The sequence below is a fragment of the Marmota flaviventris genome, chromosome 19 (genome assembly GCF_047511675.1).
Source record: "Marmota flaviventris isolate mMarFla1 chromosome 19, mMarFla1.hap1, whole genome shotgun sequence".
Taxonomy (NCBI): domain Eukaryota; kingdom Metazoa; phylum Chordata; class Mammalia; order Rodentia; family Sciuridae; genus Marmota; species Marmota flaviventris.
Genome location: NC_092516.1, coordinates 27,871,007 through 27,894,672, shown reverse-complemented (window position 1 = coordinate 27,894,672; position 23,666 = coordinate 27,871,007). Strand labels below are relative to the sequence as shown.

General features: G+C 37.4%; 1 protein-coding gene across 4 annotated transcripts in view; it reads right to left on the bottom strand.

Moving 5' to 3' along the window:
* The window catches only part of Baz1b (bromodomain adjacent to zinc finger domain 1B), an 82,408-nt gene that overhangs the window by 34,031 nt on the left and 24,711 nt on the right, over positions 1-23,666 (bottom strand). For all 4 annotated transcript variants that reach the window (XM_027948452.2, XM_027948450.2, XM_027948451.2 and 1 more), the window contains exons 4-7: positions 23,155-23,350; positions 18,476-18,597; positions 14,216-14,413; positions 2,935-4,633 (exon numbers count right to left, since the gene is read on the bottom strand). In XM_027948452.2, coding sequence (XP_027804253.1) covers positions 2,935-4,633; positions 14,216-14,413; positions 18,476-18,597; positions 23,155-23,350 — 2,215 coding nt within the window. The remainder of the gene's footprint in view (positions 1-2,934; positions 4,634-14,215; positions 14,414-18,475; positions 18,598-23,154; positions 23,351-23,666) is intronic.

Genomic DNA, 23,666 nt, shown 5'->3' with positions numbered 1-23,666 from the left:
ACAGTGCCTGCACAGCATGCTTCAGGCCCTGGATTCGATCCCAGGCACTGAAAAACCAAAGCGAAAGAATGAAACATGGAATTTGTTACCTTTAAAAAATTAATCTTGACCTATGGACTGGTATTAGCCATAAATATGAGAGGTACGATAAAAAGAGACCATGTGGGCTGACTGTGTGGCTCAGCAGTAGAGTTAGAGCATTTGCAGTTAGTGTGTTAGAGACCCTGGGTTTGATCCCCAGCACACTAAAAGAAGATTCTTTGAAGAAAACACAGGGGTAAATCTTTACAATCTTGGATTAGGAATTGGATTCTCAAGGTATAACATCAAATCCATGAGCAACCAAAGAAAAAACATTTCAAAACAACCGGATCTCACCAAAATTAAAAGTACTTATGCCTGAAAGGGCACTATCAAGAAAGTGAAGACAACTCACAAAGTGGGCAAAAACATTTTACAACATGTGTTTAATAAGGGAGTTGTATCTAGAATATCTTTTAAAAAGTCTTGCAACTTAGTAAGTAAAAGACAACTTTGTTTTTGTTTTTGCAGGAAGCAGTACTAGGGATTGCACCAGGAATACTTTACCACTAAGTTATACCCCACGCCCTTTCGATTTATTTTTAGACAGGGTCTTGCTAAGTTGCTAGGCTGCCCTTTAATTTGTGATCCTCCTGCCACTGCCTCCTGAGTAGCTGGGATGATAGGCATGTGCCACCATGCCCACAAAGTTAATTCAGATCTTTTGCCCAATTTAATCATGGGAAAAGATCTGAAATTAACATTTCTCCAAAGATACACAAATAGCCAATAGGAACATCCCTAGTCATGTAGGAAATGCAAATCAAAATAATGAGATACCAATTCACTCCCACCAGGATGGCTATAACCATGAAGACAAAAACAAGTATTAGTGAGGAAGTGGAGAAATCAGAATCTTCAGACACTGCTGGTAGGAATAAAGTTATGCAGTCACTTTATTAAAACAGCCTGGCAGTTCCACAGCAATACCATTCCTAAAGATGTACCCCCCAAAAAAGAAAATATATGTTTACAGAAAAACTTTTGTCCTAATATTTACAATAGCATTATTCATAATACCCCAAGGGTTGAAACAACCTAAAATGTCCACTGACGTTCTGGAGGAGAAACAGAAGATCTTATGAATGGCTTCCTTAATGAGGCATGTTTTTCTGTTTGTTTACAGAACTGAGAATTAAACCCAGAAGTGCTCTACTACTGAACTATGTCTACAGTCATTTTTATTTTTTATTTTGAGACAAGGTCTTACTAAGTTGCCCAGGCTATCCTTAAGCTTGAAATCCTCCTGTCTCAGCCTCCCAAGTAGTTGAGAGTACAGACATGCACAAATGCACCTGGCAGGCATAAGCTGTACATGCGACAGCATGGTGAACTTCTGAGACATCAAGCTAGGTGGGGAGCAAAAGTCACAAAAGTACTTATTATTTGACTACTGTTACGGTTTAAATATGAGGTGGCCCTCAAAATCTCACGTGTGAGACAATCTAAGAAGGTTCAGAGATAAAATGATTAGGTAACGAGAGTTATAACCTAATCAGTGGATTAATCCATGACATGAGTCAGTTGGGTGGTTAACTGCAGGCAGGTAGGGTGTGGGCTGGAGGAAGCAGGTCACCAAGGGGTGACACTGTGCCCCTAGTGAACAGAGAGCTCTCTCTGCTTCCTGGTTGCCATGCCCTGAGCTGCCTTCAATTGCCAGACCCTTCCACCATGATGTTGTTTCATCTTGGGCTCACAGCTATGCAGCTGGCCAACCAGGGACAGAATGTCTGAAACTGTGGGCCATAATAAACTTTCCCTTCTAAGTTGTTCTTGTCAAGTCTTTTGGTCACAGCAACACAAAGCTGACTAAAACAATTCCACTTATAGGAAACGTCTAGAATAGGCTACTTATGGCTCCAGAAGACGGGTAAATGGGGTGACAATAAGCTAAGGAGAGTGGGGTTTCTTTTACAGGTAATGAAAATATTATATAATTGTAGCAATGGTTATACATATCTGTGAGTGCATTTTAAAACACTAAATTGTATATGATAAATGGGTGAATTGTGTGTTGTGAGAATTATTTGATAAGATTTTTTTCTTAAAAGTTCAGATCTGGGGGCTAGGGTTGTGCAAAAGAGTGCTCACCTAGCACGTGTGAGACCCTGGGTTCGATCCTCAGCACCACAAAATAAATAAATAAATAAAAATAAAGGAATGTGGGGCTGGGGTTGTGGGTCAGTGGTAAAGTGTTCACCTAACACGCATGAGGCCCTGGGTTCGATCCTCAGCAACATATAAAAATTAAATAAATAAAATAAATAGTTCAGATCTGATGGTGCCATCAAAGCCCAAGATTTTTTTAGTTCTTAAATAATAATAAAGGAAAATCATTATCTCAGTTGGCAACTGTGCTAAGGGCTTCAAATACCTTGTCATTCAATCTTACCAAACATGAGAAAAGTATGGCATGGATAAATAACTTGCCAAAGAAATACAGCAAAAAGGATTCAAACCCAAGTCAGCAATTCCAAAGAGCAATCTGCTGTTTTCAATATGTCTATATGTGGGTTTGGGCATTTATCAAAACCAGAAAAGATGCCACCATGGCATTAACTTATCATCAACTGCAGAATTCTAGGCCAAACAGTCTAAAATATTACAAGCCTAGATCTAGGACTACAGCTCTGGGCGAGAGTGCTTGCCTGGTGTGTGCAAGACTCTGGGTTCAATCCCCAGCAACATCCACACACATAATATGATTATATAATATATGTTACATACCTAGCTCGTTCTGGGTTGTTACAGAAATAAGCAAATAATTGACAGAGACATCCCATTTCTCTACGAACTTCCCATCTTTTACCATCTTCTAAAGGCCTTCCCTTTTCTCTGGGTGTAAAATCTTACCTTTCATTTCCCTTTCCTGGATCTCCCGTTCCCTCTTGGCCTGCATGGCAAGCAGCCTTCTGCTCTTCACAGCACTAATCATGTCTTCAGCTTCCATATCTACCTGGGGCTCAAACTTTACAATTTCTTTTTTCCTATCAGTTTTCCCTAACCCATTTTCCTCTTTGCCATTTTCTTTATTTCTGGCTTCCATTTCTTTCCGCTTCTGTTTCTCTGCTCTCTTCTTGTCGTTCTCCTCCTTCAACACAGCAAGCCGCTCCTTCCACAGCTCTGCAGACATCTGCTGTCTGGTCTCCATGTGGTCTTGTACTGAGTACGTCATGAGGATCCGGTGGCACAGTGCTGTCAAGATCTGCAGCTTCTCCTCTGATGTTAGCTCAAAAAACTCAGAGGTTTCCAGCTTCTCTAAGAACTCATCTTGTACCTCGTTGTCCTCAAATGGTGCCGAGTCTTTATTGTCGTCTGTGTCTGAGCCCTCACTTTCCTCCTGGGCATCTGACCTGCGCAAGCAGAGCCGAACCAGCTCTGAAACAGAGTGCAGAGTGAGCGGGATTTCTGACAGCTTCATTCCCAATTCACCATAGTCTTCCGCTATTTCGTCTTGTAGTAAGGTCTGCAGCAGGATGACCAAAACTCTATTCAGGTATAAAAAGCCACCCTTATCTGCACTCAAGGCTTCCATTAGGGACACAGCAGTAATAGGATACTGAGCATCTGGTAAGAGTAGCCCAGAATAACAGCTCAAGAACTCTACCACCAGGGCCACATCCCCAAAGAGGGTGTTGGGCAGCCCTTCAGGGGTATCCACCAATCTAAATGTTGGAAGACTTTTGCCATTTAACTCTTGGTCCTCATACCGCTTCTGCTTTTCTAATTTCTCAAGCATTTCCTTCTCTCTTCTTTCTTTGGCTTTTTCCTTCAACTTTTCTTTTAGTTCCTGTCGTTTCTTCTTCAAATATTCTTTTCGCTGCTCTTCAGACATAGAGGCCCACCTCTTCCTATGCTCTAGAAGCTCATAGCGCTTTTGTACAATAGTTCTCAATTCTTCCGGGAGGCGAGCCCTATCTTCACTGGAAAGAAGACGAGCTGTTTTGGAGATAACACAGGACAGGGCACTCTTCTTGTCCTCACGGTCTTTGTTTTCTTTGTAATAGGCAATCAGATGCAGAGCAGCAGGAGGCAAGTGTTTATGAGGTTTACTGGAGGACCTCGGTGTGGCCCCAGAATTCCGGGGGGCTCGTGTCATCTTCTGAGTGCCTTTGGCCATATCCAACAAAGTCATCTGCTTCATTTTGGTTTTAGGAGTCTTTAAACCCTTTTTGGGAGATTTGGCATTCCCTGTGGATTTCTGTCCATTCAGGATGCCTTTGCTCCTGCCCTTCGCCTTCAAAGGTTTATCACTGTGCTTCCCTGGTTTCTTAGTTGGTGGGCCTTTTTTAGGAATGTGAAAGTTGGCATGTAACTTGTTGGGTGACATCATCTTCATCATTTCTTCCAGATGTTCTTCTGGAGATCTGGAATTCTTTGAGTTCTTCACTTTGAGTGGTGAGCCATTCAATGATTTTTTCAAATGTACATGACACCATAATTTAGGATTTAATGGTGAACTCAAAGAACTGTCTGCCTTGGATTTCTTTGAGGGCTTCCTATCTGGGGATCCAGTATTCTTCCTCTTAGTAGAAGGGTTGAGAGTCATATACTAGAAATTAAGAATAGGGAAAAAATTAATTTTAAATATTAAAAAAATCAAGGTCATAAAGGCCCTCATCCTCAGGTATTCAAGTAAAACTATATATTCACTTCTCTTCATAGACACTGTCCCTGAAAAAGCAAAGACATTATTGTTAGCTAATGTTTTTGCCACATCAATACAAACATCTCTGAATAACAAGATTTACAAATCTATACTGTGGGACTGAAAGTGCAGCTCAATGATAGAGTACTTACCCAGCATACATGAGGCCCAGGGTTCGAGCCACAGCATCAGGGGAAAAAGTCTACACTCTGAGATTAAACCATTTGTTTATTTGCTTACTTTGTGCCAAGGATTGACCACAGGGCCTCACACATACCAGGCAAGTACTATATCACTGATCTACATCACCAGTCCCTGATATTAGACGTTTTTGCTACATAAGTAGCTCTATGTATTCTTAAATATTTCAATGAAATCTGAACCTTATCCCTGGAAACAACACATAAAAACTATGCATATAATTTCGGAGACCATCACCCACAGGCACCAGATAAGGAATAACTAAAAAACAGTAATACTTGAGTAATTTTAAAAGCACTGCCCTTGGGCAGGGGGGAGTGTAGTGGTAAAGTACTGACCAAGCATGGTCCAGGGTTTGAGGCCCAGCACTTCCAGAAGAAGAGAACTGCTATGAAGTAGGACTGGATTTTAATGCTTTAAACTTTTATTCTGGATCACAGCATGCTATGATCTTAAGTATAAAGTGTAATATTCAAAATTTTTGTCTAAATTCAGGCATCTTTTATTAATAAAAGTATCCATAAGTATAATAAAAATATAAAAACTGCTCACAGATAAGGAAACCTCCTGACCTTGGTTTCTCAAACTCCTCTCTGTCCTTTCCCTGTAACTGAGTAACTCATTTCCATGAATACATTTAACTATGAGCTGTCTAAATTCTCATTAATTTCATACCATTTTCTCTTTGAACAGCCTATATTTCTCAAATTCTCTCCCACTAGTACTCCAACCACACAATCCTCCAATCTCCCAAGACTTTAAATCCATTTATTTTATTACATTTTCACCACCCTCAACCTCTTGTCCTTAAAGAGAGGGGTCCTGATATGCTGCCCAGGTCCCTGCCTCAGTTCCTGAGTAGCTGGCACTACGGATGCACCACCTGGCTCTGCTCATCCTTCTTTATCCAGTTTAAATTCCAGTCATTTAATCAATCTTAATTTAAATATACAATTCCCTTGTCTCTCTTCTTCTATTATATTTACCTGGAAAAACCATAATCCTGACTGGTTCACATTTAGCTCTAACATGGCTAGGATAAAATACACAAGTAGCCTCTCTCCAATTCTACCACCAGGCAACTGAAATGGGGACCCCCGACAGGCCCCTGTTCATGGTGTATTCCCTTAGCCTACTCCTCTTCCCTGTCTCCTAGAAATGTAGCTTCTCCTACCTACTCTCACCCCTCCATCTCCATCACACATAATTAGTTAATAGGTTAGAACCCCTTCCATTTGTCACAATACCACTCTTTCTCTATTTAAATGTGTTCTTCACCCAGGCACATACCCCTATAATCCCAGTGACTTGGAGGCCGAGGCAGGATAATCACAAGGTCCAGGCCAGTGCCAGCAACTTTATTGAGGCCCTAAGACAACTTAACAACACCATTTCAAAATAAAAAATAAGAAAGATTGGGGCAACTCAGTGGTAAAGCAACCCAGTAGCAAAACTAAATAACTAAATCTGTACTTTAAAAATAAAACCATCTGATTTTAATGATTTAAAGATTGTAATTACAAATAAAAAAGAAAAGACTTATAACTAAAACATAAACTGAATGAAATACCAAGCAGTGCAAAAACTATAGCCTATTTCAGAAAAAGTTTTAAGAGGATCGAAAGACTACATAACCTACAGAATACCTGACTTCTGCTGCCAAAAGGAGTTTTACAAACACACAAAATTCCGAAACTTCAAGTTTTTTAATAGGTCTAACTTGAGAAAAGCAACATGTAAAGAAGCAGCCTGGAGACAGTAGGTATGACAAGCTAGTATAAAACAAGATTGCAGGCAAACCAATCCCCCAGCCAGAGACTACGGAATATGAAATCAGAAGCCACTAAAAAAGGCTACAGGGAAATAGCTAAGGTAAAATAAAGAGAGAACACTGAAGAATCCCTATGCTCTTAGAAGTAAAGCAAAAGATGTAGTAAAATTTAATAAGCTGTGACCAATGAAAACTCAAAACACTAGGGCTGGGAATGTATGTAGCTCAATAGTACAGCACTTGCCTAGCATGGGTTCAGGCCCTAACGATACACAACAACAAAACAAAAAAACAGAATGAAAAAATTTAAACATTAAAGGCAGAATCATCAGAGAAACAGAAACAGCAATACAAGACTTCTATAGAAGTAGGGTCTGCTCTGCATGAATAAGCTACGCTTAACAAATTTCTCTTCTGGCTAAATTTTCTTTCTTTTTTCTTCTGGCTAAATTTTCTAACTTTAAAAGCCAATCTGCCTTCTAAGAATTATACTGACTGCCTTTTTGTTTTCTGTTTAAAACTGGATGTTTTGTTTCCCAGTGATCCTCAGGACAGGCTGACGAAGAGGTATAGTGCTTAAAAGAACACATTTCCCCAGTACAGAATTTCCCTGTCCTAGCTCCCCAGGACAAATTTGAAAATGTTAAAAATAAATAAGTAAGTAAAGAAAAGTAAGTTATTTCACAAATTCCATTCTCCTGCTGGACACTAATTATAAGTACTTTAAAAAGAATACTATATCAGAAAATACCCTCTAAATCACAGAGAAAGATCCAACACTACCTGGTCAGGAACTAAAAACAAACATGTTGTCTCCCAAAGTGAACCATCTTATTCAGGCAACCTTGGAAAATATCCATAGCACAGCCATAAAAAGTGATAATGTTTCTAATGCTTAGAACAAGCTATTGCTTAAAAATTATCCTAAAATAAATTTAGTATTGAAAAAGAGAATAATGAGACTGTTTTGTTTTTAGCATTTAAATAGGTATCTTTTAGTAGGATCTATTTTAACTGGATCTCTTCTTAATTTACTGATTGTATTTCTCCTACTTAAAAACATTCAAATTTAGAATAAGTTTCTTTAACTTGACTCAGAAGCATACTATTATAAAGCAGTAATACAAGGTGAAGGTTTGTTATGAGAGGGTACAGCCACCCATTTTTATTTGTAAGGTGTGGGCTTTTTTTGTGTTTGTGTGTGTATGGACAAACCACACCATAAATTTGTATTTCTTTTTCTTTTTTTTTTTTTTTGAGAGAGAGAATTTTAATTTTTTTTTTTTTAGTTTTCAGCAGACACAACATCTTTGGTTGCATGTGGTGCTGAGGATCGAACCCGGGCCGCATGCATGCCAGGCGAGCGCGCTACCGCTTGAGCCACATCCCCAGCCCCATAAATTCGTATTTCTGAAAAATGAAAAAAATTAACTCACCCAACCCCCTCCCAATAGGCCGGCTCCCGCGTGAGCAGTCCTTCAGTAACTGGGTCATCTCAGCATGGGTATGCTGGGGAGTCACAGCCCAAGGGAGCCGGCACGGCTGGACTCAGGGGGATCTGAAAAAGCATAAAACCACTTATGTGCTAAGGGTCTCCCCTCTGCCCCACTCTGCGCAATTCGCCTTCTAGACTAGTATAACGGCAGGGAGAAGAGAAGAATGAATACCCAGATTGGCAGGGTCAAGGCCCTTCCTAATTGCCAAACAGGTAATCATACTTATGAGTGTTCTCAGCAATGGGGGAGGCAGAAAAAACAAGGGTATAAACAATCCTACATCTGTCCTGTTGCGTAGAATATGCCACCATCATAAACATCATGTTTGTTGGTAAAAAGTAAAATAAAAAGTGAAGAAACCATTTATAACATCTAAAATGCTGAATTTAATAATAAGCAGTATTATCTAATATACAAAATCTTAGATTAGAAAACTCTGGCAATCAATACCAGACTCTTACTTCATTCTTCTCATGTTTGGGATCTGAGGGCAATCTCAATCTCTATATGCATTTGTCAGCCAATTTTCTAAATGTGTTACTCTGAAGTATTTTTAAAGAATTTTGAAAATAATATTCTTTCTCTTTATTTATTTTATTTTCTATGGTGCTGGGGTTTGAACCCAGGGTTTGGAGCACGCTAGGAAAGCACTCTGCCACTGAATTATATCCCAAGCCCCTGTTTGTTTGTTTAAGTACTTCTGCTTTTGTCTCTAACTCAAGAGGGAACCTTAAAGGCAAAATTTTAATTAAGAAAACTCTTAGCCAGGTACAATGACCCACATCTATAATCCTAGCTATCTGGGAGGTTGAGGCAGAAAGGTTGCAAGTTTGAGGCCAGCTTCAGCAAGGAAGGGAGGGAGGGAGGGAGGGAGGGAGGGAGAAAAAAAACAGAAGAAATCTTAGAGCTAGGAACCTACTTAAAAAGCTTGTTATTAGGACAAGTGAGAATTATATTTTAAAATGCATTTCAACCATTAGTAATGGGACAAATTAAAATTATATTAGGTGCCTTCTGATTTGATCTTCTGAGAAAAATATATCCATTCTGTGGTATTCCTAATCTGAACCTAATAAGAAAACAAACCCAAATCAAAGGGCATCCTACAAAATAACTAGTTCATGTTATTCAAAAATGCCAAGGTTGGGGCTGGGGTCTTGGCTCAGTGTCAGAGCGCTTGCCACGCACATGTGAGGTACTGGGTTTGATCCTCAACACCACATAAAAATAAATAAACAAAATAAAGATATTGTGGGGCTGGGGTTATGGCTCAGCGGTAGAGTGCCCGCCTCGCATGTGCAAGGCCCTGGGTTCGATCCTGAGCACCACATAAAAATAATAAATAAACAAAGAGTTTAAAAAAAAAAAAATAAAGATATTGTGTCCATGTATAACTAAAAAAATATTAAAAAGGGGCTGGGGTAGCGGCTCAGCTGTAGAGCGTTTGCCTAGCACATAAGACGCCCTAGGTTTAATCCCTAACACCACATAAATGAATAAAATAAAGAGTTAATATATTAATATAAACATATATATATTTTTAACACCAAGGTTAGCTGAATAGGGTGGTATACACCTGTGATCCCAGCTACTCAAAAGGCTGAAGCAGGAGGATCTCAAGTTTAAGGCCAGCCCATACAGCTTAGTGAGACTCTGTCTCAAAACAAAATAAAAAGGGCTCAGGATGTAGTTCAGTGAGTAAGGTCCTGGGTTAAATTTCCAATACTAGCCAGGTGTGATGAGGCACACCTGTAATCCCAGTGGCTCAGGAAGCTGAAGCAGGAGGACTGTGAGTTCAAAACTAGCATTAGCAATTTAGCAACATCCTAAGCAACTTGCAAAATCCTGTCACAAAATAAAATATTAAAAAGGGCTGGTGATGTGTGTGGCTCAGTGGTTAAGTACCCCTGGGTTCAATGCTCAGTGCAAAACAAAACAAAACAAAAGGAAGGGATGACAGAGGCTTTTATTAGGCAAAATTTGAGTTATAACTGCAGATTATTGTATTGTTTCAATGTTAATTTCCTGATTTTGATAACTATACTACAGTTACATTAGAAAATATCCTTATTTTCAAAAAGCACATATTCAGGCTGGGTGTGGTGGTGTGTACCTACAATCTCAGTGACTCAGGAGGCTGAGGCAGGAAGATCACAAGTTCAAAGCCAGTCTTAGCAACTGAGTCAGACCCTAAGTAACTTAGTAGGACCCTATCTCAAAATAACAAAGTAAAAAGGGTGAGGATGTGGCTCAGTGGTAAATTGCCCCTGGGTTACATTCCCAGTAAACTTACACACACAAAAAAAGAAACACATACTCAGGTATGTTTTAAGAGGACATCTAGATTTATACTTAACTGGGTTATATTAAGTTATGATAAAGGTTATAATATTCAAGAAATGTTATTGAATACATGGAAATTCTTTAGTATTCCAATTTCTTATGAAATTACTTCAAAATAAAAAGCTTTTAAAATGTAGTAAGAAAAATGCTAAAAAAAGGTCCAAATTATTTCAGGATTCCAAATGTCCTTTTTTCCCCCTAATATTTACTTTTTAGTTTTAGGTGGATACAATATCTTTATTTTATTTTTATGTAGTGCTGAGGATCGAACCCAGTGCCTCACATGTGCTAGGCGAGCGCTCTACTACTGAGCCACAACCTGAGCCCTCCAAATGTCTTTTTTTACAAATGTCTTTTGATCTAGAATTTATATGACCAACAGTCATCAAAAAAATTTTTCCGGATGTTTTTAGAAGTATCATTTTCTTCTTATTTCTTTACTCAAAGGTTTCCCTATTAGCACCCATCATTACAAAGATAGAGTTCAAACATTATAGAGAAACTAAGAAAAAAATAGGGCTGTTGCATAGGTAGAGGGAAATGAGCAGCTAAGATGGCAGAAGAGAAATCATTTTAGCATCTAGTTGCTTTGTAAATCATTCTTCCAAGTCATTAGGCCTATAAAAACTTAGCTAGCCCCAAAACCCAAATGTCAGTGGCATTTTTCTCAAAAAATGACTTCTTCAAGAAATGAATTAAACAGCCATATGCCCATTATATGCAATGTGCCATGCCAAACTTACAGGATACAAATTGAGTAAGTCAGGTAGAACTTATATTCTAGAAAGGGTTTACAAGACCACAAAACACAGCCTCATCATCATCATCACACTAGGCCCCACTCAACGCTCCTGTTTGTCTAGGTAATTCTGCACTCTCCAACTTGAGCACTCTCCCACTGATCCTTTCCTAAAGCTGATGCTCAGAACTTGATTCCTCTTCCCAGGACACACCTTGCTCTCTAGCAGCTGTATTCAGTAGCCTGGTAGGAAATTATATTTTACAAAAATCAAAGAGGAGACAGAGAAAATTTTGCATGCCTTTGGGAAGGGTGGATAACACTCATTATATTATTTTAAACTTCCTTTAAATGAAGAAAGAATCCAAAGCACTGTTTCATGGTCTACTTATCTGGGTTCACTATTCTGTTCTACCCTGATAAGATATCAGAGGCCCTTTAAGAAAACTAATTTAAGAAAGGAAAACACATAGCTTATATGCAAAACACAGAAGACAATCAGTGAAATGTCAAACAATGAGTATCACAGAGTAAGAAATTACTGCTTTCAGGTATAGAAAAAGAAAATAAAGATGTGTACATGCTCCTGATTTTATAGACCAGTATTTTATATGAGTCTCAATTTCTAAGTAAAATCACTCACTGCCTTTATACAGTAGCTTAATATAAGCAAGCATGCACATCCTAATTGCAATCTGAATTATAGCTAAATTTAATAACTAGTGATTTATGCCCTCATTAAAAATTTTTGAGAATAGCAGTTATCTTCAGAGATTTCCTTGGGATGTAAGTAAACAGAATTCTAATCTCTGGCTCCTACATAATGTTGAGCTCAGCTTTTTTCTCTTAATAAGCCAGAAGACCTCTTACTCATAAATAGTAATCTCGTCATGTTATTTATATACTTGAATCACTAAACATAAACAATTTTAAAAATACATAAAAATATAGCTGTAAGATTTTAAAAAACTAAGATTTTAAGGGCTCAAGTTATCCAAAGTCTAAATCCCACTCAGAGGTGAACTTATATAAGGATTTTCATATAGTTAATTCTGTGTGATAACCACAGAAAGCTGTATCATCTGTGGCAATAAAATGACACTGAGCTCCAATCTTCTTAATACAAATATTTTTTTAAAATTTCAGACTAACTATCATTCATGGAAATTTTCATTCTGATCTAGAATAAGCTAATTCATAAATGAGTCTTTATTAGAAAATAATAAAAAGGTAAGACATGATAGATGATAATGTTCAACGATGCTCGTCTAGAACAACACTTGCTAAATGCTGAAATATGGGAGGAAGTCTGTGTGTGTGTGTGTGTGTGTGTGTGTGTGTGTGTGTGAGAGAGACTGTCTTGCTGGGAACTGAACTCGTGTCTTATGCTCTACCACTGAGGTACAGTCCCAGCTTGGGAAGAAATCTTTACCAATGTTCTACAGAAATAAAATTAGTTTTCAATATATTTATGTCAACATAATTAATGTAAGATAATTAAGGTTGTTTAGTTATTAATTATGACTTGAAGGGTTCTTAATTTTTAATAATTAAAAGAGGGAGGGGGTTGGAGTTGTAGCTCAGTGGCAGAGCACTTGCCTAGCACATGTGAAGCACTGGGTTCAATCTTCAGCACCACAAAAAATAAATAGGTAGGTAGGTAGATAGACAGATAGATAGATAGATAAATAGATGTGATTTGAAAAAAAAGAAGGGGAGATAGTTTAGGGGCAGAGTACTTGTCTACCATGTACAAGTCCCTGGGTTCAATCTTCAGTACTGCCAGAAAAAAAAGCAGAAAAGGGAAGAAATCCAAAAGTCTGACATTGTTTTAATGTTTTGTCTCTGGTGCTGAACCCAAGGCCTCAAGAATACACACACTCTCCCAGTGGGATAGACTCTGAACATGTCCTAATCCTATTCTGATCTAAAGACCAAAATGAAAATATCAGCCAGTATACTGATAAGTTAAATTTACCAACAAAAGAAACATGAGAAATCTAAAAAATCTACATTAAAAAAAAAGAATTTGGGCTGGGGATGCAGCTTAGTGATGGAGCACTTGCCTAGCATTTGAGAGGCTCTATGTTTGATGCCCAGCACAGCCCCACCCCCTAAATCTTATTGGAGGAACTCTGAGACAGAAAAGACAATCATCCTAGGCCAAAGTCTGGGATCTTGTTATCCACTTCTAATTAGAATGGATCTCAGATTCCCCATCTGTAAAATAATACATACACTATACAATTCCATAAAAATGTTCTGAAGATAAAATGAGATGATTCAAGGGAGAAAATATCATTCTGAAGAGAAAGATGCTAGATTTATTTACTACTAACATATCACTCAAAGTAATATAGTTTCCAGGTTTTTTCCCACAGCTGCCAGTAATAATTGATCATCTTGCCTGATATACAATACAAAGTTTTCATTTTAAGAATCCGTTCACAAAACATTTTTGTTTCCAAAAAGAATATAAGAGGGAAAAAAAATGTTGTATAGTTTTACTTTTTCAATTATTCATACATAGCAAAAAATAAATCAAATTAAGAGAAGCTATTCAATGTGCCCCCCCTTACAGCCCCCATTATCACAGCCTAATGAAACACATATCTAGAAATTTTCAAAATCATTATATGATGTTAGATTTTAAAATCTGGCCAGGCACAATGGTGCACATCTGTAACGCCAGCTGAGGCAGGGGGAGGACTTTAAGTTTGAGACTACTCTCAGTAACTTAGTGAAACCTTTTCTCAAAATAAGGAATAAAGGGCTAGTGATGTGGCTCAGTGATGTAGCACCACTGGATTCAATCCCCAGTACCAAAAGAAAAGAAAATTCAAAATCTGCTATAATCTAATCTTATTGGAGTCAGAGAGAATAAACTCATCTACTTGTGCTTTATTCTGCTATCCCAAAATTAATAGTGACCTTACCTTATATGGATCAAGTAAAAAGTCACTGAACTTGCTAGGCAAGGAATATTTCTTCACCAATTCATCTTCTACCACCCAAGGTGCATTTTCACCAGTACCAGCACGTAGGGCATTATGCCGTATAAAGTATCGAAGTATCTCCTTATTTGGTGGGCGCTCTGTGCGAATCAAGCTATCTGCTGGCACATTGCTGATGATCTAGGTGAAAAATAATAAATAACTCACCACTAGGATACCATGGCAATTAACCAATAAGAACAAAAATTTACATCTTTTCCAGAAAACACAATTCCATCTATGAAATAAGGTTATAAATTAGAAGAAAGAGCAGAATAACATTTAGAGATAAAATGTCTAACTTTAAAGATATCCCAAGGCAATTTGTTGATATTACCTAAAAATGTGAACACCCTTCAAACCCATAATTCCTCAGTTAAGAATTTACCCTGGGGGGTTGGAGATGTGGCTCAAGAGGTGGCTCGCTCGCCTAGCATGCGTGAGGCACTGGGTTCGATTCTCAGCACCACATAAAAATGAAATAAAGATATTGTGTCCACCTAAAACTAAAAAATAGTAGAGAGCTTACCTAGCACGTGTGAGGCACTGGAATTGATTCTCAGCACAGCATATAAATAAATAAATGAATAAATAAAGGCCCATCAACAATATATTTAAAAACAACAATAAAAACAAAACAGAATTTACCTAAGCATGTAAATACAGAAATTTTCAACTACTTTTAACATCAAAAAGTGGTGCTGGGCTGTGGATATAGCTCAGTAGTAGAGCACTTGTCCAGTATGTACAAGGCCCTGGGTCTGATTCCCAGCACAAAAAAAAAAAAAAAAAAACGGAGGAAGGAGAGTAATTATTACACAAAAGTTCATCAATATGGGACTCTTTCTCTCCTTCTTTCTTTCAGTACTGAGAATTGAACCCAGGGGCACTTAACTACTGAGCCACATCCCTAAACCCTGTTTTGTATTTTATTTATAGACAGGGTCTCACTGAGTTGCTTAGGGCCTCACTAAGTTGCTGAAGCTGGCTTTAAATTCTTGACTCTCCTGCCCCAGTCTCCAGAGCCAAGCTGCTGGGATTATAGGCATGCGCCACCACGTCTGGTTAAAACGCATTTTTAAAAATTAAAATACATATACATAATGGAAATCTTGTAGCCTTGAAAAAAACAAAAAGTTTCTTAATCAGGACAAATTCACCCAAATCACCTAGGGTAAAAGGAACTGTTTGGGCCTCCCCACAAACTTAATGAGCCAGAAGGAGCTCTGGAGGTAAAGTCAGGAACGTACATATTTAATAAGCATGCCCTACTGACCACCCCACACACTACAATCTAAGAGCAATGTTCTGAAAGAAAAATTAATGACACAACAGATGCTGACCAAATAGTAAATTTTTAAAAGTAAATTACAAAATAATATAGAATATTCCTACTTTCAAGTCACTTAAGAATTGACCACCATTAATCAGATCAATAGTCACCAATTATCTGAGTTTGAGATTAAAGATCATTTTTTTCTTATTTGCATTTTCTATCTTCTAATTAACCAATATTTACTACCTTTGAGCAAATCAACTTACACTCACCAATCAAAACCTGAATGAGAGAAGTGGTTGAGATTTTAGAATGTTTTAACTAGGTGCTTGCTGAATAAGAGGCAAGAAACTTAATGAAAAATTGTATTTAACCTTCAAATATAGAAATCCTAATAATCTAGTCATTTCTGCAGATCACTAATTATACCACAAATGAGTCACAATGGTGTGAGATTTGTCAATATTTTGAGATGGGAAAAAAACATTATAAACAAAGAGGCAAAAGAACTGCAATATAGCCCAGGAAGTTGGCCCACGCCTGTACCAGAGACTTGGGAGGCTGAGGTAGAAGGATCACAAGTTCCAGTCCAGCCCTGGAATGAGACCCTGTCTCAAAATAAAAAATAAAAAGGGCTGGGGTTCTAAGGTTATTGAGTTGGGAGAGTCCCAGGCCAGACATTATCAGTTATTTTGTTACTATTTGATTGGCAAATCAGGTGACTTATAAATAAAAGCTAATAATGTTATGTAACTCTGTGTATCATACAAAATTGCTTCTACTACTCTTATACTAAGTAATAAAGTAATAAAGATTTTGTTCTAGTGAAAAAAAGTGGGTGGGGCTAGGGTTGGGGCTGCAGTTGTATCACAGCAGCAGAGCACTTGCCTAGCACATTGAGGCACTGGGTTTGATATTCAGCACCACATATAAATAAGTAAATAAAATAAAGATCTACAAAAACTAAAAAATATTAAAAAAAAAAAAAAAAAAAAACGGCTGAGGGACCAGGAGTTTGGGAAGCTGAGATAGGAGAATCACGAGTTCAAAGCCAGCCTCAGCAACTAGAAGGCACTAAGCAACTCAGTGAGATTCTCTCTCTAAATAAAATACAAAATAGGGCTGGGGCTATGGCTCAGGTGACTTATAAATAAAAGGTTGAATGCCCCTGAGTTCAATCCCCAGTACCCAAAATAGAGGGAGTGCTAGGGATCTGAGATGTAGTTCTGTGGTAAAGTGCTTGCCTTGCAGGTGTGAAACCCTGGGTTTGACCTACAGTTCAAAAAGAAAGAAAGAAACACAAACACACACACACACACCCTTTTAGCTGGATGTGGTGGTCCATGCCAGTAATCCCAGTGGCCTGGGATGCTGAAGCAGGAGGATATCACACTCAAAGCTAGCCTCAGCAACTGAGTGAAGCCCTGCCTCAAAATAAAACAAAAAAAAAGGCTAGGGATGTTAGCCAAGTATGGCTGCACATATCTGTAATCCCAGTGGCTTGGGAGGCTGAGGCAGGAGAATCATGAGTTCAAAGACAGCCTCAGCAATTTGGAGAGGCCCTAAGCAACTCATGAGACCCTATCTATAAATAAAATTCAGAAAGGGCTGGGGATGCAGAACAGTGGTTAAGCATCCCTGGGTTCAATCGCTAATACCCTCCCTCCCCCCAAAAAGCTAGGGATGTGGTTAAGAACCGCAGGGTTCAATACCTGGTACTAAAAAAGAAATGAAAAAGGCATGGGGGCTAGGGATACAGTTCGGTGGTAGAGCACCCGTGGATTCAATCTCCAACTCCACAAATAAAAAAGTCCCAATTCTAGACACAATAAAATCATAAAAACTAAGGCTGGGGCAGGTGTAGTTCAGAGGTAGAACACTTGGCTAGCATGTATGAAGCCCTGGGTCCAACCATCACACAACTCCCCACCCCAACAAAATTTATATATAGGGGCTGAGAAAATACAAAATCCAGAGCATCACAGAATTAATAAAAGGTAATACTATTTTCAGAATATTTACTGTTGTGGGTTATTACCTTACAGTTTTACAAGATTCCTTATATGAGCACTAATTAGAGTTGACTCAACTTCTGAGTTTAAGTATATTACAAAGAGCTGTACTTTTTTAAAAATATTCTTTTAACTCAGAGGCAGAGCGCTTGCCTAGAATGCGTGAGGCACTGGGTTTGATTGGAGGAGCCCATTTACCACATAAAAATAAACAAATAAAATTAAGGCATTCTGTCCATCTAAAACTACAAAATTTTTTTAAAAACCGTTTTTTTAGTTGTAGATGGACACAATCTTTTATTTATTTATTTATTTATTTGTGTGTGTATGTATTTACTTATTTTAATTTTTTAGTTGTAGTTGGACATGATACCTTTATTTTATTTATTCATTTACTTTTTATGTGGTACTGAGGATCGAACCCACCCAAGGCCTCTCACGTGATAGGCAAGCGCTCTACCGCTGAGCCATAACCCCAGCCCCTATTTATTTATTTTTATGTGGGGCTAAGGATGGAACCCAGTACCTCACACGTGCAAGGCAAACACTCAACCACTGAGCTACAACCCCCACCCACAAATAGCTAGTTCTATTTTTAATAGGAAAAAGCTATCTCCTTGGGAAGTCTATAACCACTGGGAATAGAGTCTTAATTTTCAAATCGAGAAGCTCAAATGTTCTCTTATACTCTTATAATTCCTTTAAATAAAGAAAATGCCTGGTATCTCCTACAGATAAAAATACAACAACTTAAAGTCATAATTACTAATAGTACACACCACTTAGAATGCGTTATACAAAGACACCCATTAACATGTTTCTTCAGCACATTTTCTCCAAGAAAACCAACCCTGTAACAGTTTCTTAAACAGCATCTATCACATATAAGAGATTTAACATAAAGTGCCAACTAACCTTATCTTCATTTTGTAGTTTCACATCATATTTGTGAGGCAGAAATTTTGGAGGAGCCCATTTCCTTTCTCCCTTTTTTAATGAAGTAGGAAGTTTGCGTGGAGATCTACGTGCTCTGTCATCTAGTCAAATAAACAAAAATTCATGAAAAAGCTTGTTGTTTTAATTCTATTCATCCATTCATTAACAATAATCTTACACCTATTCTGCACCAACACTGGGTGATGTGGCCCAAAGATGAATCATTATCTCCTTACCTCAAGGAGTTAAAGTCTATAAGAGGATAAATAATTACAATACTAATTAAATACTATAATAGAGGTTGGTTTTCACACAGGTGATTTTTTAAAAACGCACATCTAGTTCAAACAAAATTTCTTCTTTGAGCTGGGCATAGTGGTTAATATATATATATAATAGAGAATAGAGAAAACTTGAGTCTGAAAGGCAGGCATGAAAAACCCAAAATATGTCTTGTTCAGAGATACAGACTTACAGTACAGTAAAAATCGGACTAGTGGTAAACTGAGGCTAGATTTTAAAAAGATTCATACACCATTAAAGAGACTATAATTTGTCTTGTGAGCACTAGGAAATCAAAGTTTTAGGTTTTTTATTTTTGTTTTGAAAGTTTTGGGGATTGAACCTAGGAGCACTCTACCACAGAGCTACATTCCCAGCCCTTTTTATTTTGAGACAGGTTTTGCCAACTTGACAATTTGCTTAAACTTGCAATCCTTCTGCCTTGGCCTCCCAAGTAGCTGGGATTTCAGAGATGAGCCATTACCCAGCTCAGAGAAGAAATTTTGTTTTAACTAAATGTGCATTTTTAAAAATCACCAGTGTGAAAAAACTTAAGAAAACAATTTCAGCAATTACAAGATGAATAAAATGAGAAGGTAAGGCTGAAAATAAGGAAATCAGAAGACACAATGCCAAATATCTGAATTAATATAAATGAAATGGAGAATGAAAGAGTCAAGAGGCATTTAGGAGTCGGACTTGGTGTTAATTACAGGTAGGAATGTTAAAGGTTTCCAAATTTTCTGCCTTTCAGACCAAGTACATGGTGGTGTCATTAACTTAAAGGAAGAGAGAAGAGCAACAAAAGGAAGAGAGAAGAGCAGGATTCTTGTTAAATTGCCTTGAGGAGACAAAAATGAGATGGTCAATTTAGCTTTATATGTGCTGCATTTGAGCTGCCTGTGGGACCATACAAGTTGAAGATCAGGCCTGAAGTTACTATACAAGTCTGACCTAGGGAATCATCAGCCTACCTACAGATCAGAGTTTAAATTGGGCATCACTGATAGAGAACAGTATGTAAAATAAAAAATGAAAAGACAAAGATAGAACCCTCTGGGAAAAAATCCAAGGAATGGCAGGGGCAAAAAAAAAAAAAAAAACGAAAAGGTAAAGAAACAGAGTAGTTGAGGAACTAGGAGACAGTGTATAAAATAATATAAAAGATGTGAGAGCAACCATCAGTGTCAAATATAACAGAAATGTAAACCAGACCAAGAAGCAATCTCCAGATTAAACAATCAAGAAGCAGCTGGGCATGGTGGCACACACCTAGAATCATTGCAACTCAGGAAGCTGAGGCAGGAAGATTGCAATTATAAGGCCAATCTCAGCAATTTAGCAAAGCTCTTAGCGATATAGAGAGACCCTGTCTCAAAATTATAAATAAAAAAGGCTGGGAATGTAGCTCATTGGTAAAATGCCTGGGTTCAATACCCAATAACAATACCACCACCAACAACAAAAGAGATTACTTGTAACCTTATTTTAGCCATAAAATGACACAATTTAGACCACAACAGCATAAGGAATAAACTGATGGTCAATAAGTAGCGATAACATTCTCAGATTTGATGGATACTACAGTTTTGTAATAAACCATCCCTTTAAAAAAAATCCCCAAACTGTAGATTTGTGAGCATTAATAACACTGAATAAATATACAGGTTTGTTTGTTTTAAAAAAGAACATTGACTTGAATGGAAAGAAAACAAGATGATCAAGAGAGACATGTTATTCTTTTTAGAAAATGAGACTTTATTAATAATAAGTTGAGAATAAGAATAAAAGTTAACCCAACTCCTTGAGAAAGAACAAATACATTTCAAAGGACAAGTGTTTTGGCCAAGAGAAGAAAAGAGAGTCCCTCTTACTATGATAAGAAAGAATACAAAAATTCATGATGACATTAAGAACACAAAGCTAGAGCTGAGGATATAGCTGAGTGGTAGAGGGCACCTACCCAGCATGCACAAGGCCCTTCTCCCAACAGGAAGGAAGGAGAGGAAGAAGGACACAAAGTTGAGACATTTCTGGCCAATACATTATTGTTTTCCCCATAAGTAGAAGCCAGTGTCATCTGATGAGAAAATACTATTGGTATTAGAATTTGTCTTTCATTCCTGTGGAAATTCGAATAATTTTTTCCAGAATATGTCATAACATTAATTCCTTAGCTGAATAATAGCAAATGACATTAGATCTCAATAATTAAACCACAAAAAAAACAATAAAAAATTCAACGGGTGGAGATGTGGCTTAGTGGTAGAACACCTGACTACCATGCATGAGGCCCCGGGTTCAATCTCCAATACTGCCAAAAAAAGAAAAGTCAAAGCCTAAAACTTGGGGCTCCTAGTACACAATACTTCAGGCATAAAATGAGTGTAATATATTATTGGTATGCTAATGATCTGATTCTAGAAATGTCAATTCCTTACCAAAACAACCTCAGGGGATTGTAACTAATGCTCATGTTATAAAACTTCAGTATCAAAAAGAGAAAAACCAGGGCTGGGGCTGTAGATCAGTGGCAGAGCACTTGCCTTGCACATGTGAGGCACTGGGTTCAATCCTCAGCACCACATAAAAATAAACAAAGATATGCTGTCCATCTACAACTACAAAAAAGTATTTTTTTTTTAAAGAGAAAAACTAGAAAACATAAACATAAGCATTTATAAAACAGACCAGAAAACAAAATTGAAATATCAACAAGTAGGGAAGGCCAGCTACAACTACAACTAGTTATACTTCCTTTAGACTATAGGGAAGTACGTATATAAAACCATCTGCATATATCTAAAACATCTGGAACCAAAACACAGAATTAATGACACAATATGACACTCCAAAGTAACAACATTCTAATCCAATATCTGTAAGAATTGAATAATATGGCAAAATTATTTAATACTGACAGTCATGGATTAACACACACTACATTGTGCACATGCTTTTGGAAACAAAAGGAACATAATTCAGCTAAATTCCTTATTTATATAATTTTTTTAAATGAAGATCTGAGACTGAATAATTTTCTCAGTGGGCAGTGTTCCTGTTCTTCAACTTTCAAAAAATTATTGTTAGAGCCTCCAGATACCTAAACTTATTTTTAGACATTGTTGTATTTCAGAATTATAGCAGCTCCCATGAGAGGAACTTAGATCACAGAAAACAAAAGGAAGGCCCTTAAATCACCACACTGGTTTGCACTGTGAGAAGCAGTAAGGTTTAGAATAAAATTTGCCCCTCCTACTTTGATCACCCCAATTACACATAAGCACATATTTTCAACTTTAAGAGTAAAGGATATCATGCTAAGTGAAATAAGCCAATCCCCAAAAAACAAAGGCCAAATGTTCTCCCTGATATGTGGATGCTAACACAATAAGGGTGCAAGGAGGAAAGAATAGAAATTCACCAGATTAGACAAAGGGAATGAAGGGAAGGGAGAAGGATGGTAATAGGAAAGACAGTAGAATTAATCGGACATAACTTTCCTATGTTCACATGTGAACACAGGACCAGTGAAACTCCACATCATGTACAACCACAAGAATGGGATCCTAATTAGAATAAGTTATACTCCATGGATATATAAAATGTCAAAATACACTCTACTGTCATGTATATCTAAACAAATCAAAACGAGACTCTGAAACAGATTAAATTTTCTAATATTTATCAGCTCCTTCAGCATCCCTAAATATTGGGCAATATTTGTGCAAGTTTTTATTGAAGTAAAATGTATGTAACACTATATTTTCATATTTTACCATTTTTAAATGTACAACTCACTGCCATTAGTTATATTCACAATGTTTTATATATATATATATATATATATATATATATATATATATATATATATATATATATATATAAAAAGGAGGAAAAAAAAGAATACTTTGCCATTTTGAGTAGTTAGGGATTAGTACTTAGCAACTATAGGAAATTGACTTCCCAATGGTATTAATTATTTAGGGAGATGTAAATCTTCATTCATTTTGTGATTATTTTGGTTATATTCTGAATGATAAATGAACAAGATCATGTCTATATAAAAAAAAGACTTTTTTTTTTTTTTTGGTACTGGAGATTGAACTCAGGGACATTCAACCACTGAGACACACCCCCAGCCCTATTTTGTATTTTATTTAGAGACAGGGTCTCACTGAGTTGCTTAGCGCCTCACCATTGCTGAGGCTGGCTTTGAGCTTGCGATCCTCCTGCCTCAGTCTCCAGAGCCACTAGGATTACAGGCATGCACAACCTCGCCTGGCTACAATTACATCTTTGTTTTTGGAGAACTCTAAAAGATGTATGTATAATAAAATGACAGGGTCCCATAACAAAGCTGGCATCATACATACTATCCCTCCGTCCTTCATCCTCTTTTACTACTGCCTCCTTCTTCTGATGGTCCTGAGCAATTTGACTGGAATTCTCTTTGTCACTTGATGGAGAATCACAGGCACCATCAGATTTCTTCTCAGTGGCCTCTTCGTCTACTTTCTCTAAAGGATGAATCTTCACAATCTTCACTTTGAGCATTTTCTCCTTCCCAACCTATAAAGAAGAGAAAAATCAGATATCTAATAAATAAGAACTAGAAACCTAAAGAGTTGGACTATCAGAAAAGAAGAGTTGAACAATATGATCCAATATAGATTCTTCCCAACAAAAATTCACTAAAATTCTGAAGCATCAAAGCACTATGAACTTTTAGTTCTCAAACTTCTAAGCTGAAAAGTAAAATGATCATGACCTAGTTCATAATTCATGTACAAATGTGCGGTCAAAGGGCTATCACTGTGACAGCTGAAAATATGCATAAATATAGTTCAAGAACTTCCTTTGTACATCAGCGTTGGGGTAGTGGGAA